Genomic DNA, 12,185 nt, shown 5'->3' with positions numbered 1-12,185 from the left:
TGGTGAATGGTAATGAATGCTACAGAAGCTCCTGGTGAGGACTAGGGGAAATCATAAACCTGTGCACCTATATCCCATGGCTGGGCTAAGGGTATCCTGATTTATGTGTAGATGGTGGAGGAATATAACCACATGTGCCTTATCAAGCAGTTCACATGTGGGATGGAGAGACAGCAGTCCCTCCATTGTCTCCATCCAGGGACAACACATGTGTTTTGGGTGAAATGATGAAGTTACACAGACAAAGCACTCTGTCCCAGTGCAGCCAACAGCTGAGGAAGCCCTAATGACATCCCTGGTTTGTGACAGTGTAAGACAGTGTAAGACCTCATATCAGTGACTGCTGCGTAGTCAGTGGCTGCAAAGCCTGGAAAGTTAGGTGCAAATCTGGAAGTTTAATTCAATGGGGAAGGGTTGGGGATGTCCTCAATAACAGCCAATTTTTCAAATGAGTCATCACAAGAACCTTAGCAATGTTATCAGAGCCACTTTAGATTTTACCCAGAAAGTTATAAAACTTGTACCTGTGAAGTGACCCACACTTAAGTAATGTCCTCTGCAGCTGCTGCTGCCAGGGAACCTGCATCCTGAAATACAGCAGCTTATTTTAGCTGCCATACATTAGCCATAACCCTTTTGCACCCTTGGCTGCAGTGCAGTGTGAAATGCTGCAGTGCAGATAATGGCTTGGAATTAAAGAGTCAAGTTCTGCAAGTATATTCAAACCAGGTTGCCCTGTTTGAAAATGCACCTGGGTGCTACCAAGTCCCTGTGTTCCTCATGGTGTAGCACAAGGATCCTCTTGGCACCTTCTCGATGACACTGCGGATTTCAAGCTTCTTTAGCCTGCATTTTTAGTATGGTCTGGTGCCTGCTGAGGCCAATGAATCTCAACCCTGGACCATGTTCTTACGCTCACATTCTTGCATCTGGTTCAGCCCACATGATCCAGAACTTTCCAGGTTTTTTGCTTTTGTGGAGATGGGCCTTTTAGCAGACTTTTGTTGATTTGTGTTACACAAGAATCTGCACTGGTGCTTGCACTCACTCGAGCAGGAAGGTGCACACCTACTCAAGATCTCTCCCTCTGGTGAACAGAAACACTCCCTTCCCTCCCCTGAAGAACCCAACTTGTGACAGTCAGTGGGGTGAACGTGCTGGCCAAGGTAATAACACCACTGAGCACATTGTACCAAATGAAGCATCATGCTTCCAAAGTCACAAGAATTCCTCTGAGGTTTTGCCCTTTTTGTCTGCTGTATGACACCTAAATGTTTAATTTTTTTGAAATCCATGAGTAGTCATACATTAGTTGCTATGTGATAATAAATGTATTGCGATCCAAGGACATTTTAATTTCCTTTTTTTAATCAAGTTTACTTGATTTTGTACCTCTCACTTTCTCTTCTCACTACCACCCATCTTTGTTCACTTGCACTAGCAGCCAGGAAAAAGTCTTATGCCTCTTGGTGTGAAACACAAGAAGACTCGGTTACTGGAAATATAACATCTGCAGATGTCTTCAGGAAAAGTGAGGAACATGCTCTAAATATTAGATCAAATTTGTGTCCTTGGTCATTTTGGCCCTCATCTTTGATAACAACATCAAGGATGAAGTTTTAGGGTCTCTCCTAAAACTAGGTTTGTAGCCACCCAATTTCTTGTGCACATTGTCCTAAGCAATATGCAATGAAACGCATGATGCTGAATAACAGGCTGTAGTAGAATCTGATAATTGGTGTCATTTCAATATTGAAACCTGAAATTATAGCTTTTGTAGATGAGGTTCAAATAAACGAAAAGGAAACGAGGGGATTTCCATACAAGGTTAGAATAAGCATTGGAGGAAACTGGCAGGAGCCTGATTCAAAAAAATGTTTTCTGCAGATCACTGCTGCTTCTTCTGTCTTCACTACATGTACCTGTCACTTTTCCTTTCTGGGTGGTGACTCCTCTGCACTTCATCAGTATCAACACTCTTAGGAAACCAATGGTGACATCCTCCATCAGCACATCCTATCCTTCACTTTTTAGGAGTGGTTCCTGCCCCCACAAAGAAGCAACTGTCATTGAAATCAAACTGGCAGGTTGTTCTGTGTGAGTGACAAGTGCAAAGCAAATTGACACTGTCTATTTAAAACAGCAGCAGCCAATGTGAAGATCTGATTGGGTTGAGGCTGATGGAAGTATTTTTGAAGAGGTAAAAATAGCAAGAGCTTAAATGTAATTGGGAGAGCCAATTTCTGCTTTAAAACCTGGGACTTCAAGTACAACCAAACAAGCCCTCTACTCCTGCCCCAGATGACAGGTTAAAGCCAAATACCACAAAATCCACTGGTATTTAATGTGGTCTCTGGCTAAATGTATTGAATTGCAGAGGAGGACCTTGAAGAAGACAAGTGAAAACTTCCTTGCAGCATATACTTACAATGGAGGTTCACCCCCTCCATCAACCTCAAGGACCCAGGGTGGCTCATTGCCTGGGCTTGCAACAGCAATAGTTAGTTACCAACAGCAACGACAGTGTTTAGAGTTTGTAAAAACAAATGTATTTCAATCCCTTTTGTTACAGACATTTAAAATGCTGGCAAAAGCCTATGCAGATGCACATCCAGTCATCTCGGACCGATCCGAACTCCGTTGCGGTGGAAATTTTGTCAGACGCGGAGGTATTATAAATGGTGCTGAGTGGTACAGCTTCACTGGAGGTAAAATCACTTTACCGTCATATCGAGTGAGGTAAAACCTCTATGTGACCTTTATGAGACACAAGGGTTTGAAAGAAATAATCTCATTAATTTCAGCTTGCTTTAGGTCAGACCCATGCAAAATGTAACTTGCAATTCATTTAAGTAGCAAAATGTATGTTGGTAACATTTTTATTCAAATATCATGGGGCGCGTTCAGCTCTGATATAACCTGAGTAAAGCTAACAAGTTATACAAGGGTGAAATTTAATGCATATAATACCATTCTAGTTTTCAAATCCAAAATGTAGAAATAAATGCTTAATGCTATGCTCTCATTCCTTAGTGGCATGAATTTGAATCCATCTCACACACTATGCAAGTGCTGCTTTTCCAGTCAGTTTAAAATAACTCTTTTTCAGGAAAAACTCTAACAGAGACAAACATCCCATTCATTTGTGCTTAAGTTGCTAATTTGATTTTCCCAATAAAAGTATTCATTTTCTTCAGAATTTCTGAAATACTGGCATGGATGAAATATCAGTGTTCATAAATTTCCAGCAGTTCCATTTTCAAATAGGACTCAGCTGGATCCCTAAATAATTATGTTGAAACCAGGCATTTAGAAAGCTTTAGGGCATGAGTGAGAATTGGGTTTAAATATCTTTGGCTTACATTCTTCTGAAAATTATATCCAATGTCTTTTGTACAGAAACAGTTTTGAACATCATAATGACAAAAGGTCATCTCTCTGCTGATGACCCTTGGCAATCACCTCTGATACAGCCGATTATCCAATTACCATGATTAACCAATCCTTATCTCTCTATCTCTGATTCGTGGTCAGGTGAATAATAATTTAAAATTATGGGTTTTGCCCTGAAAGAAGCATCATTGTCATTAGTTAACTTCAAGTTGAAATGCGTTGTAGGATTCTGAATTTGTTGAATAGTTTTCATATATTGGCAAACACTCTTTACAATATATTAATCCACACCCACAGGGACCGCATTCAGCTGGCTGCAACAGCAAAGCTCCAGTTAAGGGTGACAGGGCTTTTTCATGATCTCTCCTTTTTCTTTTTAAACATATAGGTATGGCAGATTTTAATTACCTTCACACAAATTGCTTTGAAGTTACTGTGGAGGTAGGATGTGAAAAGTTTCCTTTGGAGGAAGAACTGTTTACAATCTGGCATGAAAACAGAGATGCTCTTCTGAATTACATGGAAATGGTATGGCTCTGCTTTTATAGGCCTTTGTGCTTAGTTTTTCTTCTTCATTCTTCATCAATACTGGTTTCTTTCCTATTTCCCCAGTTAGTTATAAGTTAGCACCAAATCAATCATCACACTATACCAGGGGCCCCAGTGCCTTGGTTTGTCTAGCAGGACACAGGAATAATATTTTGTCTATATTGCAGTAAGGATGGAGACCAAAGACTGTAAAAGCCTTGAAAAAAAGAGTAAAGAGGAACTGTCTGTAAATGCTTTGTGCAACATTATAAATCAACTGTCCAAAATTTATTGCTAGGGAAAACCCCACATATTCAGAAAAATATGAACCAACCTTTCTTTTGAAGAATAAACCAGCAAGATCTGCTGTCCAGAGAGTTTCCTGGCTTTTTTTCTGTTCCGTATTCCATGTTTATGGCCCAAACCCTACTGCATGGCAGCAGATTTAGATTTAGCTAAAATGGGAAGACTAAAATGGGAAGATTCTAAGTATGTTGTTATAAATTCCATTTCCACACTCTTCAGCTTGATTTCTGTATGAAAGCAGTTAAAAAAGATCTAAAGCCTGATCTTCTAAAGGAACAACTCTCCGTGAGCATTAAAACATGCCATTTAAAAGTAATTTTTAATAATAAGTTTAAGCTCAGCAGAAAACGAATACCTCATTGACAATAAGTAAGTGAATTCAAAAACAGAAGTTGCTCATCTTTCTCTCAGCCATTAGTAAATTAGGTTTCTGTCATGCCTTATTTTGATAGAGTATTCAGTAATCTAAAATTGTTAGGAGTGTTTTTATGGCCTTTCTAAGCAACCTCTTGCTACTTGTGGTAAGTATTATCATTCAATAAAGTCTATAGTACAGACCACCAAACTCATTTTGTTTTACAGCTGTCTGATGAAAATGAGTTTTAGTGAACCCAAATAGAGCTGGGTTAAATCCATATATATTGCAATTGAAGTCTTCAAGATGCAAAGATTTTTATAGTGTGAGATACTGTAGAAGTCTATGTCAGAAAAGCTTTTTGAGTAAACACAGGACAGTAAGCAAAATGACTTTGTAGATAAGGATGACTGAATTACTCCTGATAAGGATTAAGTCTGCCATAACCAATTCAAACTTTTCTTATTCTGATATATGCCAGGCTGTTTGGTGTGTGTACAAATCTACTTGGCTTAACACACAGAAGTGGAATTCATTTTCATAAACGCTGATGTCTTCTCCCCGTCAGAAGTGATATCAGGGCACTCTCCCAAACTTATGTGGCACAGACTTGAGACAAAATGAAAAATAGTGTATTTACTGCAACAAAACAGATCAATATTGTTAAAGAAATTTCAATTTTGTCATTTTCATCCCGTCATGTTGTAATTGCAAAATTATTATTGAACTTGGATGAGGTCATACTGCTTTGAGTATGTCTACACTGTAAATTAAATTTGGGTCTGAGATGACTCTTATGACCAGATTTATCCACTATCCATATGATAAATCCTCAAGTCCATGCTGAAAAGCAAATTACAGTGCTTCATCATAATAGTTCTTAAGGGACAGTTTTCAAGTCCTTCCACCTTACACCTTACACCTTTCTTCCTAAACCCTCTAGTGAATAGTGCCACACAGTATGGCTGTTCAACAAGACCAGTGTAAACACAACCTCATCTTAAATAAAAACCTGCTGTCACTAGAAGAAGAATGACTGTAAAGCTGGATATTTTAATGTGTATTTTTAAACATCTCTAGAGTCCTACAAGAAAAGAAAATATATTTTTCCATTGTTTTGATGCTTTGTTCTTTTTTCTATTCTACTTTTATGTCAAAGGATAATAAGGAGGGAAAGATGAAAGGAAGAGAAAGAACGAAAGAGGGACAAATTGAAGAACAACTCAAGTTGTTCATAGCAGTTCAGGGGAAAATTAGAATGAAATTACTTTTCATTTAAAAAAGTCATATAGAGTTTCCAGTAGAAAACATTTTCATTTCAGAAGATTGAAAAAAAAAAACCTTAAGTGGTTTAGTGTTTAAATACTGTGATTTTCTCCAGTTTTGTTTTGGTTTACTGAATTTCAAATATAGTGAGCTGCTTGTGCACCTCCTTGTATGTCAGAATTCACATCACTCTTTTGTTTGTCACCAACCACATTTCTCATCAGCTCAAGCAGCTCGGTTCTGTGCTTGTAGAGAAGGGAAAAAGGATATTATACACACTGCTATCATGACATTCTGACATGTAGTGAAGTGTAGGCAGCAGAGTGATGAGTCGCAAGCTCAAGTAGCTAACATGATGCCTTCTCATTGTGTATAGAGCATCGGATTATTTTTTTAAAGCCTTAACTTTTAATTTCTTTGTTGTTCTGAGTCTAGAGCGGACATTCCTAAACTGTCTTTAAATACTGTGGGCAGATCATGAGGTGCCAGTGATCTGTGCAGAGAAGGATCTCTCAATGCAGAGCCACACACTTAGCCCCAAAAAGCACTTGTTCAATTATCCCTTTCCCTCCACCCCCTTGGGCTCCCAAAATAGAAGATGCAATCTGAAGGGGCATTAGCACCTGACAGCCTCTATAATGAGTTGAACCTCTTGAAAGTTGTTTCCTTTCTGCAGGGATTTCCTTGTAGAAGTGGAGGAGGTTGTACTTTCATAAATGACTCCCATCTAACTTCACTTTGTTTTGCCAGGTTCACCGGGGAATAAAAGGAATTGTGTCTGATAAGTTTGGCAACCCTATAAAAAATGCTCGTATTTCAGTCAGGGGCATCCAGCATGATGTCACAACAGGTAATATTTTTAGTTTGAGCTTTATCATGGGACAGGGTGAGAGCTTAACCAGCAAAAGCCTTGTCATATCTGATAGAAGTGGCACCTTACTGCAGAACTGAAGGCTCACTTGAGTTTGTTTCTACAATAACAAGAGAGAAGACATGTTAAACTGGCTGTTGAGTCTGGTGTGTCTCTGTGATGACATAGTACTTGTATTAAAACTTCCACCTAGAACTGTCTGTTGTCCATCAAAGCCAATGTGTCTTCATTGAGAGTCAGAAATCCACATTTATGTTTCATGTTTGGGCAAATATGGCAATAACCCTGCTCAGGGGCTGCAACTCTGCATACGGAGGTGCACAGCCCTGATAGAATAAGTTAGTTGAAATATTGTAAGCATGACATAGAGTCATTAGAGTAGGACCCACATGGACTTTAACAGTAAGAATAACCACAGTGATTGAAGGCCTGCAATCTTTTTTTTCATAAGGAAAAATATAAGTATATGCAGATTTTGGACAACAGTTATATCAAATGCAAAAAACTAGAATGTTGAATTATGTTCACTTTATACCTGTCGCCAGCTGGAAAACATGTACTGAGACATATGCAACTGTTAATTTTCACAGTCATAAAGTTCTGAGCTTTTAGGCTGTCAGTGAAATCAATGCTCTCATTTTATTATTGATTTCAGTGAGAACAGGGTAGGCCATAGGAATGTAAAATAGAATACATGAATGGTAACATTTAGCTCTAATGATAGTTGCTGAATCAATTCGGAAAGGCAGAATGGTTTATAATGTAGTGGATGCTTTCCAGCTTTCAAAAAAACTAATATTAGAGGGGATACAATAGTGGAGATGATGCAGATTCTTGAGGCTGGTGGGAGACTCTGGCATGAATTAGGGTCTTTTTCAAACTTCTTCCCAGACAATGGCTTTCCATTGGCAGTGGACCTTTAAAGAATTAAGAAGTAAATACAAAATGTGTTTACATTGAAGGAAAAAGGAGTATTTGGTCTTGAGTTAGATGGGGTTAAGAATGTCATATGACCAAAATGTCTTTTAATTTCAGTGTTAAAAAAGACTGAGAAGTTCCATGAGAAAATAACATTATTGCAACATTAACTGATTTAAGAAACTTAACATTCAAAATAAAGGAAATATAAAATGAAGAGTAAATATTCCATTTTAAGACTCCTTGTTTTTTGCTATAGGCTCTAACCTTCATCTGGAGGAAATTTACACCCATTTTACACTAATGGCAATTTATACCAGCTGCAGCTCTGACTCCATAGTCTTATGTGCTATAATGTCTGCAAAGTAATTGAATGTAATATAATAAAAGCAGAGATTTCTTAGCTCCTTTACATGTGATATATACATTTGCAGCCTGGATTCTGCTTTCACTTTCTTCAGTTTCACATAATTCTAAATTCCTTTGATCTCTTTGGAGTTATTCCTTGTACCCCTGGGAAAGCAGACAAAGAAAAGCTTCCCTTCTCTATGATACAGGCACAGCAGTTACTGACATTTCGTGTGTGAATTTTACTCTGTTAGCTCCCAAAGGCCAGATTTTCACAGGTTGAGTCTCTTGTTGTTATTCAAGAGCTTTCATCTGAACTTCTTTCAAAATCAAAATCAAAATCTGAAATCTTTTCAAAACCTGCCCCCTAAATGCTTGTGCTCTCTGTGCATACAGGCGTATGTGAGTATGTAACTATAAGGGATGCAAGACTGAAAGCTAAACTCAGTTTTGTTGTGCCTTCCGCTTTCCTAAGCTGCTGATGGGGACTACTGGAGACTCCTGCCTCCGGGGACATATGTAATCAGCGCCCAAGCACCAGGATACAGCCGGGTGATGAAGAGGGTCACCCTGCCTACCAAGATGAAACAGGCTGGACGAGTAGATTTTGTGTTGCGACCTATTGATACTTGGCCCAACAAACTCCTCCGCCGCTCAATGGAAGACATATACGACCCATATGACCCACTGGAACTATATGACCCTCATGCCCAACATGGGCAGCCTGAAGCTCGAGGTGGGTCATCGCTGGGCAGGGAGAAGCCCTGGTGGTGGTCTTACTTCAGCTCCCTAGACCTACACAAACCTCTGTGGCTTCTCAAGCAACGCTGAGGGGCATCATGGTGCTCTGCTCACCTAGCTCTGCTGCCCTTCCACCCAACTCCAGATGCCCTCACTGCTCTTGGCAATATTTAAATCTGTTTAACTTGAAAATACATTGCTAACTCAAGTGTTGCTTACTTCTTTCATTTTCTCTTTACACACAACTGGATATATTCAAGTGGTTTTATATATTAAAAACAATGGTGCACATCCGTTCAAAGGACAGGTTTTATGCAATTTTTTCCTTGGTAATGCTCTGTACTTCTGCCTATATAGTTAATCATCACATTCATTATTTATTAGGTTCTAAGTACCTGTAGGAAACTCTTCCTGGGATTTTTGTACATGTCTTAACACAGTAATGACTATATACTAAAAGCAACTTTCAGAAACATGCAGAAAACTCTTTTCTTTCCTCTTTTTACTTTATTTTGGTATATTCAGTTCATTAACTCTTCTAATTCAGTTCATTAACTCTTCTAATACAGCTCATTGTGATTTTTTGATTTTCTTTTTTAATCCATTATGTGGATTCAGACACTAGGAATTAGGAATTTGAAAATAAATCTGCATCTGAATAAGTAATATGTTCAGTAGGATGGGCTGCTTATAGGCAGGTCAGTATTAAGAACAGCATTTTTGCAGGTAATTTTCAGAAATTATCATTTGGAGTCATGTATTAAAAGTGTTAAATCTTCACAAGCTTCCTCCTTTGAAACTTGAATCATGAGTAGGCCCATTCAATCAAGAAAAACGCTTGGGAAGTAAACTCTGTTCCAGGGAGTCAGAGTATCCAGTCTTTATGATGTTTAAGTGTTAATAACAGGTTTTAATCTGTTAAGCAAATAGATTTTAAATGTATTTCAGCACAGTACTGACAAATACTTTTACTACTGGTAATACTCATATCCTATGATGTAGAAGAATACAGGACAGTATTTGTGATGAATTGAGGTTAAAATCTGACATATTACATTAAATTTGTTAAAATCATGCACTTTTTTGAATCTACATACTTGTTAGTGAAACTTGTAGACACCAAGGAAATCATAAACTTCCTTCAAGATAGTTGGGTAAAGCTAGCTGAATAGTGGTTTTACAAGATGCTGTCCTCTCTCAGACATCAGATGTAACGTGGTTTTAGGGTGATTCAAAAAAATATCCATATTTTTGATGAAAAAAAAGGCCTAGACTTCCTTTTGGCCTGAAGTTGTTAATGAACTCTATATACTGACAGTATTTCCTGATCTAAATGATGCAGCATATGAATGTGATTGTTGGGAGTGATGTATTTACTGCAGGAGCTGCTGGATTAGCTGTCTGGATTGCCTTTTGATTTCTAAAAGCTTTTTTGTTTATATTAGGTAAAGAATCCCAAACTGCATGAATCCCATAGTCCATGTGCCCATATCTCGTACTATAATTGCCTAAGAAGCCCCAAGAGATGAATGATCTTAATTCTACGACCAGATGCTGCATATGCCTAAATACCTTATTCCCAGTTGTAATCTGATTTGAAGTTAGGGGTCTGTTATTCATGTGCTTGATTGTCTCCAGGACTGGAGACTATGTAAAAATTAAAGAACGATTTCATAGCATTAACAAAGTAATTATGTGGGAGTGAATGTACTGCATGCACATGGATAAGTGTTCCTTGGCCAGGCCTGCAAAGTTAAAGAAACTCTGAATCCTAAATATACCAAAGATAAGTGAACAAGTGATACCCCTCCAGACTCTATTTCCAGTAATAGGTATTACTACTTTCTGTGATTATTTTTTCAAAGCCACCAACCAGTGGTAAAGCTAAGAAAAGCAGAACAATATGCCAAATTGCTGGCTTTTAGCTGCTCTTTTTATGCACATAATGCCTTACACACTTAGAAAGATGTTTTCCATAAGTATTTCCTAGGTTCTCATAGGGTTATTTAGACTTCTTTTTCAAGCAATCATAGTAAACCCAAGCCTGCTAAAACGCAAAACAGAATGACAATGCAGAAAATCCACTTCTTTCCTGGATTCTCACATTGGAATAGCCTATGGCAAGCAAGATTTGGGAGAGATTATTCTCTGGGAAGTTCATAAAGGTGTGAAAAGCTAGTATTCTGTGCTCCTATACCATTAATGTTAAACCTGTATGATAGTGCAACAGTAGCTTCCCTGTGTCTCTCCATCTCATACACAAAAGCAGGTGTCCAGCAGAGAGAAAGTTAAGATCAGACTTCCACTGGTTCACATGCCACAGCCTGTAGAAATGGGACATATTAAAGTGCATTGAAACAATGATAAGGCTCTTGAGAAAAAGTATGCTTCAGTCTTCTGGTACTACTCCTTTTTTTGTAAGATAAAATCTCCAATTTTCAGTTCCTTGAAGATGGAAAAGTGACAGAATTTCTTGGGTAGCTCTCAAAAATCTGCGTTAACATTAGATTTCAGGACACCTTTATTGGTGCTGTAAGGAAAGAAAACAAGCAAGAAAGAAAGAAATGAAAAGAAGGAAGGAAGGATTGGTAGTAACCAGTAAAATATCAACATAATCAAAATTAGTGTCACCCTTCCATTGTAATTTGAGATTAACAAAGATTCAGTTCTACATTTATCTAGGAAAGGAAACATTGGCTTGAATTTTTTTACTGGACTGGATTACATAAATCATCTTCAATATTTATTTCAATCAAGGAATATGTGTTTGAGATCATATAATTTTGTTTAAAAAATAATACCCCAAACCCCTAAAACAACCCACCCCATAACTGTAATAAGGTTAAAACGGTTGTAACTGGTGGAAATTTAAGCAGCTGTAGGCAGCTCTGTAATTACTACATGAAAATAAGTACAGCGATCAGCTCTCTCATGCACCCCTCTGGAAGACGATTGTGTGCAAAGTTTAATAGAACATAAAGTTAGAAGCATATTAAATACTTTCTGAAGAGGGGCTGAAATGCTTTAGTGAAACATGCAATCCTACAGCTGAAATAGAAGGAATCATAGAATCATAGGAGCATAGGGAAGAAGTGAAAACCAACTGCCAAAGTTCCCTGGCAGTCTCCATCATGCTCAAACCATGCTTTACAGAATGGGTTTGGCCTTTTTCCAGTGCTGCTTTGGAGCATGACAGGTTCAGCAGCCAGACGGTGCTGTCAGGAATTATAGCGCATGTTCATGAGACTCCCTCTCCTTTTAAGTCAGAGCCTACATAATTTTTTTCAATTACCTTCCACCCACATATTGAACAATATTGATATACGTTTTTGTAACATCCTCCTTAATAATTGATTTCCTAGTCTCCACATTTGTTTCAGAGGGGAGCTTCTCTACCATGGAGCCAAACTTCATCTGCACAAAGCAATCTCATTAATAACTGTTCTGACCTGCCAACTG

General features: G+C 38.2%; 1 protein-coding gene across 1 annotated transcript in view; it reads left to right on the top strand.

Moving 5' to 3' along the window:
* CPZ (carboxypeptidase Z) overlaps positions 1 to 10,413 on the top strand; it is a 34,685-nt gene extending 24,272 nt beyond the window's left edge. Inside the window, exons 8-11 of the mRNA XM_062638747.1 lie at positions 2,573 to 2,708; positions 3,782 to 3,921; positions 6,599 to 6,698; positions 8,461 to 10,413. Of these exons, the coding sequence (XP_062494731.1) occupies positions 2,573 to 2,708; positions 3,782 to 3,921; positions 6,599 to 6,698; positions 8,461 to 8,816 (732 nt within the window). The 3' untranslated portion in view covers positions 8,817 to 10,413. The remainder of the gene's footprint in view (positions 1 to 2,572; positions 2,709 to 3,781; positions 3,922 to 6,598; positions 6,699 to 8,460) is intronic.
* The last annotated feature ends 1,772 nt before the right edge of the window (positions 10,414 to 12,185 follow it).

This window comes from Pezoporus occidentalis, unplaced genomic scaffold (assembly GCF_034315485.1).
Source record: "Pezoporus occidentalis ecotype Australia unplaced genomic scaffold, CSIRO_AGI_Poc_V1 ctg58, whole genome shotgun sequence".
Taxonomy (NCBI): domain Eukaryota; kingdom Metazoa; phylum Chordata; class Aves; order Psittaciformes; family Psittacidae; genus Pezoporus; species Pezoporus occidentalis.
This window is presented reverse-complemented; position numbering and strand designations above follow the sequence as displayed.